This window comes from Choloepus didactylus, unplaced genomic scaffold (assembly GCF_015220235.1).
Source record: "Choloepus didactylus isolate mChoDid1 unplaced genomic scaffold, mChoDid1.pri zz_scaffold_271_ctg1, whole genome shotgun sequence".
In the NCBI taxonomy this organism is placed as follows: Eukaryota; Metazoa; Chordata; class Mammalia; order Pilosa; family Megalonychidae; genus Choloepus; species Choloepus didactylus.
Genome location: NW_023637676.1, coordinates 522 through 7,517, shown reverse-complemented (window position 1 = coordinate 7,517; position 6,996 = coordinate 522). Strand labels below are relative to the sequence as shown.

The 6,996-nt window shown below is 45.4% G+C and overlaps 1 gene segment (V, D, J or C); it reads left to right on the top strand.

Moving 5' to 3' along the window:
- The first annotated feature begins 5,390 nt into the window (after nt 1–5,390).
- LOC119526027 lies at nt 5,391–6,076 on the top strand. The segment is given in 2 exon segments: nt 5,391–5,568; nt 5,670–6,076. Coding segments are annotated over 2 exon segments (453 nt in total).
- Nucleotides 6,077–6,996: the final 920 nt, after the last annotated feature.

The window sequence follows — 6,996 nt, the reverse complement described above, 5'->3', positions numbered from 1 at the left end:
CAGGGTGAGCCAGGAGGGGAATTGGGAGTTCGAGGCCAACAAACTCTCTGTGCGATTTGAAAGGGTGAAGGTGATGGAGCCTCCACAGACACTGGGAAAACACTGCTCCAGGAAGGAAGGTCGCAGTGGTGTGACTTCCCTGCAGCTGACATCACTCAGGACCCGTGGGGACTCCTAAAGGTGGGTTTTCCTGGGAGTGCAGAAATGGACTTGCATCTTCCTCTCCTCTTGTATCAGATTGTAGGTTTTCAACAAGTTGTGGTGTGAGGGTGAGTCTCTGGAATGTCAGGGAGCAGAAACTCCCCAATATTTACTTGAAGTAACTCCGCTCCATGAAGCTCTTGAGAAGTGTCCACATGCCAAGGCCACCTTTATCTGCATTAAGAGAATTGGAAGCAGTGATGGTTACCAGGTAACCAGTCCCAAGAGCTCCCAGGCAGAGCCTTTAAGTCATGACCCAGGACAGCAGTGATCAACCTTCATTGGTTCAGCCCAGTTCTCCAGCTCTGGTCTTGGTAACACGGCCTTCATGGCCACCTCTGGACTACAACCTGAGACAAGGCTGCTTATTACTGTCACAAAGCTGATGAAAACATGGTGACACTAAGTGCTCCCATCAAAAGAGAAGTGAGATAAGAATCTGCCCTCATATCCCTGTTGGACTCATCACTCCCCTATCCCTGCCTATGACCAACAGCATCTCAGGTTTTGGTTCCCACTCTTCCCCATGCTACTAAAACCAGAGAATCTGAGGTCCTTGACTTTGTATATTTTTATGGGTCAATGAAAACATCCACTTTTCTTCCTGAGTTCCCAAAGCCCAAAGAATCACTCTGTATCCAGAAGCAAAAATTGCCCCATCCCTGTTGGATAGGAATGCCAAGGGGGGCAGAAGCCCAGCATGTGTGACCTGGAGACCCAGGTGCCCCTCTGCTGAGTCTGCTAAATAACCCCTCCTGATCCTGTATTTTTGCTGATCTTTCCATGAATTCTGAAATCTTAGGACATCTGAGATTCTTTCTACTCTGTGTACACTCACCAGGATTTCAAGAATTCCCAAGTAGAGGGAGACCTTTCCCCATTAAGCAGATGGCTCTCAGACCCAACTTCTGTTCACTTTACCCTGTTCAATCCCCTGGCTTCTAATTGCTTATTCTCTCTGATGCTTTGTCTGGGAGCACATGGGATAAATCTCAGTTACTTTGGCCCAGAGGCTATGAACACAGAGAATCTGGATATTATAAGAAAATTACCATAAATTCCTGTTTTTCTTTGGTAAAAATCTATGGTGCAAAGAAACTTGATTGGTGCCCAATATGGGTGTAATAACAAGCCATGGATTCCTCATCCAAGAGTGGAAGCAAAATATCTATAATGTGGGGTCCACTTATAGAAATGGTCTTTTTAGTACCAGTCCTTGTCCTGAGGACAATCTCAAAACTAGACTGAAAAATCTTAAACCAGTATGCACAAAAAATTATGAATTGCCAGTCTAAACATCAAGGTTAAATGAAAACCCAAAAAAGTATGACAGAAGTCTTTTTTTTTACTGACCACATTGTATCCCCATGGTAAAGGCAGACTTCTAATGCCATGACGTGTACAATGGGTATGGAGTAATCCACCAGGAGACCCTCATATAACTACAGCAACAACCACCAGAGCAAAAGAAGCAAACTTTAATGGGAACTTGTGTAGAATTATTATCACATACCAACCAAGGGGATACTCTGGGGAGTTTTAACTTTGGACTTGATGAATGGTCCTTGTGATGGCTCATTTCATGTGCCAGCTTGTCTGGGTTGTGCTGTCCAGTTGCTTGGTCAAGCAAGTGTGCCATGACACCTCAATGGGGAAAGAACAATGTCTTCAATGAATGGTGCTGGTAAAACTGGACATCCACATGGAAAATAATATTGTTGGACCCTTATATCACACCATTAACAAAACCCAACTAACAATGGATCAAGGATCTAACTACTAGGCCAAATTATAAAACTCTTAGGAAAAAACATACAGGTAAATCTTTATGACATTGGATCTGACAATGGATTCTTAGATATGGCATCAAAAGCACAAGCAACAAAAGAAAGCATAGATAAGCAGGACTTCATTAGAATCAAAAAACATTTTTTGCCTAAAAGGCACTATCAAACAGTTAGAAGACAAACCAGAGAATAGAAGATAACATTTTCAAATCCCATATCTCATAAGGGTATAGCATCCAGAATATGTAAAAAGCACTTTCAGCTTGATCACATAAATAAAAATATTCCAATTTAAAAATTGGCAAAGGATTTGAATAAATATTTCCCTAAAAGTTATGTACATGATCAACAAGCACATGTCAAGTTTATTAATGTCATTAATCATTAGGAAAATGCAAATCAAAACCGTAATGAGGTACCACTTACATCCCCTATGATGGCTTCAAGTTTCAAACATGGTAAACAAGTGTTGGTATATATTATTTTTATGAATGTAAAATTGTGCCACTGCTGTGGAAAACATTTTGGGGGTACATCAATAGGGTAAAAATACAATTAAAAAATGATCTATCAATGCTGGAATCTATATACTGAAAATAATTGAAAACAGGTTTTCAAAACAAAAACTTGTACACACAAGTTCTTAGCAATATTCACAATAGCCAAAAGCTGGAAACAACACAAATGTTCATTATTTGGTAATTGCATAAACAAAATGTGATACATCCATATAATGCAATTTTATTCAGCTATAAGAAAGAATGAAGTAATGACACAAGCTACCACATGGATGAACCTCAAAACATTTACATTAAATGAAAGAAATAAACCACAAATATTGCATATTGCATGATTCTATTATAAGACTCAGAATAGACAAATCCTTACAGACAGAAAGCAATTTGGTGGTTGCCAGTGGCTGGGAAGAGGAAAGATCAAGAATGACTGCTTTGTGGGGATGGGGTTTCCTTTGGGGTGATGAAAATGTTTTGGAACTAGGTATAGATGATGGTTTGACAATATTGTGAATGCTCTAAACATCACAATGTTAAAGTTCAACATGTTTAAAGCAGAAACTTTCATGCTGTTTGAATTTTACCGCAACATAAAAGGAATAAGATGAAAATTAGGAAAGGAAAAAATACACTGTAAAAATAAACTTTCTGTATGGATTCAAGAACAGGTAACATTTACATTAAAATTGAGAATTTGGAGACCAAATCTAACACACTGGAGAAAGAATTGCAAACAAGAGTTAACAAATTCAGGAAAAATAAATCTGTTTTGCCCAGGAGAATAAGTTGGAAAATGTTAAAAAGAATAAACTATATTTATGTGTTGAATATTTCCTACCCTGCATTAACTTTCACCACCATTAATTCTCTCCTGAGAACACCACCAGAGGGCGCTCTGGATAGTTGCAGAGTGAGCAAACCCTGAATAAACTCAAGTGGTTCAGATTTTATGGGTCCTGGACATCTGCTCAGTGACCTGAGTAAGAGGTTAAAGTGGCTGTTACAGCCAGCCCAGGACACCCTATGGCAGTGGAGATGCTCTGTGGGTGGAGGACCTGGAACTAGCTGGTAATTTATAACAAAAATTTCTTTCCCAGCACCACAGCCCCTATTGAGAACAATTACTGAGGTGATGTAAAAACTCTTTTCCCTCTTGTTTAGGGACTTCAGAACTTAAGACGTTGGACAATGAGATGTGGGTGGACAGTGAAGCTGGATGATTGTCCTCAGAACACTCTCACCCCCAATCTTTGCATCACCTCCCCACACCTACTGCAGTTGGCTTGACATGCAACTTCCCACTCACTGAATGACCAACATCCTCATTTAAGGTTTCCATGTCTTATCTCTCTCTAGGATCCCTTAAATCCAAGTCTTTTTGGGTAAAAGAGAAGTTTTCACATAAAGAAGTTGAGCTCAAGCCCAGGTTTTCAGGATGTTTAGAGATAACTGGTGCTGAGGACAAGCCCAGCATCCTTATGCAGATGAGTAGGAAGGTCTGAAGGGAGCCCCTGGACAGGCACCCCCAGGGGGAACCACAGGATGACAGGTGCTCTGTGGCCCTAGCTCCATGCACATAACCCAGGAACAGATGCCATCCCTGGGTTTTCATTTCATGTTTCTCTCTCTAGACAGTACTCCTTGGACCTCTCCTCAAGTTTCATCCTTCCAAGGCCTTTTCTAAGTTCCCAGGCCCCTGGGTTTTGTCCCCTGCTCTCCTCCAGGGCAGGTGCCTTCTCCAGGTGCAGGAGGTTATGTTTTCCACCAGGGGGCACTGTGGGCCCAGAAATGGCTGCTGTGGCAGGTCCCACAGAAGGAAGATGGGGCTGGGGGCTGTGCCACAGTCAAACAGGTAAACTATGAAGGAGGTTAGGGAGGTGGGATGTGAGGGCCAGGGCTGGGGTTTGCTAAGGAGGAAAACACAAGCATGTATGTGGGGTTGTGTCAGGACCTGAGGAATGCATTCAAGTTCCCTGCAGTTGCTGTGGGGACAGTGTCCTTAGGGGACATGGCAGGAGGCAGGAGGACACAGTGGGAGCCCCTGCCCCTCCTTGTTGATGCTCCTGCCTTTCCACTTGGTGGCAGTGGCATAACTTAGGCAGGACAGGAGGTGGCATCAGCAGGACTTGCTTTTGGTTTGTAGAGGGGTTTGTGGTAATGGAGGGCCCAAGGGCCACTCCTAGAGCTTGGTCTTCACCTCTGAGTTTGGGAGGAAGGAGAGGGGAAAAGTTATGAGAAAAACCTTTTTAAGAAATTTTATTGACACATTAGAATTGAAATGATAGTTTTTGAAAAATCTAGTACAGAATAAAAGGTGCCATACAGTCCTATTCACAAAATTATGAATTTGTATACATTCTCCATTTCCTGTATTCATTCAATAACTTTTTGAAAATCCCCTTGATGGACTTGATACTCTGGGATGCAGGGATAGAATCATGAGCACCTCCCTGTAACTGCCCCTACTGGAGTTAATTCATATTTATATTGTTAAATGCCTTTGTGGTTGACATTGGAATTTGATCACCAAAGACCAGGGCCCTGGGGATCACAGGGGTGGAGGAGGGATGATAGTCTCTGGGGGAGCTCCCTTTTGCTCTGGGAGGCCCTGGGGGCAGTACTGGTCTGAGTCAGGGACAGGGAGCCCTTGTGTAGGCCCCAGGGTCACTCCCACAGGCCTGGAGCTCACACAGGTCCACAAGAGCTGGGGAAAGCTGGGGCTCAGTGGCCTGAGTGACTGCACAGCAGCTCTGTGTCTCTGGGGACCAGCCTGAGAGCCTTTTAAAGGAGAACACATTTCTCAGCCACACCCTCCTGGCTGAGGTCCAGGAGCCAGGACACTCTGTAGGTCCCACATCAAGGCTCGATCACCATAGGGGGCAGTGATGAAAGTCAGGGCTCAGTGAGCTGATTTGCATGAAGTCCTCCCCCAACACCCAGGCAGCCTGGGGGATAAAGTCCCTGCATCTGTCCTGCCCCCCTGTGGGTCTCAGAGGGCAGAGCTCTGGGTGCCTCCACTATGGCCTGGGCTCCCCTCCTCCTCATGCTTCTTGCTCATGGCATAGGTGAGACACCCCACTTTTGGTACATGGGTGACCCCTTTCTTCATTCCTTCTCTGGCCCACTTGGAGCCTTGGCCCTGAACTGTCTTCCTTTTCCTTTTCAGGGTCCCGGGCTCAGTCTGCCCTGACTCAGCCTCCCTCAGTGTCTGGGTCCCTGGGACAGACGGTCACCATCTCCTGTGCTGGAAGCAGCAGTGACATTGGGGGTTATAACAGGGTGTCCTGGTACCAACAGCACCCGGGCTTGGCTCCAAAACTCCTCATTTATTATGTCGATGAACGGCCTTCAGGGATCCCTGATCGCTTCTCTGGCTCCAAGTCTGGGAACACGGCCTCCCTGAGGATCTCTGGGCTCCAGCCCGAGGATGAGGCAGATTATCACTGTGCATCATATACAAGTAGCAGCACTTTCCACAGTGGTCCAAGTTCATGGGGAAGTGAGACAAAAACCTCCATGTTTGATATCTGCTGTCTCTTTGGTTCATCAGCAGGGCTGCAGGTGCTTCCATAATTTAACCCACTCAAAATGTTGTTGTTCCTTAAAATGAACTTGAAAAGAGAAGAATTTACCCAGGGATCTTGACTTGGGAAAATAAAAAATAAAAGAACCCTCATTCCTCTGACTTAACCCAAGGCAGCAGGTTTGATTTAGTTGTTCAGTGGCAAGAACAGGGGAGGGACAGTGGTCTCACTTGGCCTGAGATGATGCAGGGCCACCTTCTCTGTGGTGTGTTCTCTGCAACTCTGGGCAGGCTCATGCTCTCAGGCCAAGTGATCCAGAGCTCCCTCCATTCTCCCCACCTCAACTACCTCTCAGTATCAAGAAATGAATCATATGGTCCACATATTAGATGGCTTTTGCTCAGTAAATAATGACCACAATTCTGGCAGCTGCCCATTCACTATCTCCTGGCTTCACCATGTCAGGGGTCTGGGCTCTGCCTCCTGGGTCCTCTGCTCAGGGTCCTCCCAGGCTGGAGTCCAGGTCATGGACAGCTTCCCTCTCACCTGGAGGCTGACTGGGGGAATCTGCTCCATCTCAGCAGGACTCATTTCCTCAGTGCTGTGTGGTGGGGTCCCCAGCTTTCTGTGAGCTGTGGGCTGTCAGTCTCCCTCTGCTCCTGGAGGGGCCTCAGCTCCCAGCCATGTGGTCCCCTCCTAGGGGAAGTTCCCAGCAGGGCCCTTTGCTTTCTCAGGACCAGCAGGAGCACCTCCCTCTCCAGTTCACTAGGAGACATTTATGAAATATAACCTACTCACAGGAGCCATGTCCCATCACTTGACCAGGTAGGGCAGTCACGGGGGAGGGATCCTCCATCTTTGTCATATTTTATTGATTAGATGGAAATTACAGGTTCAGCTCACATTCACAGTGGGGGTTTATACAAGGGGTGAATAACGGGAGCTACCAACATGTTCACCCTCCACAGT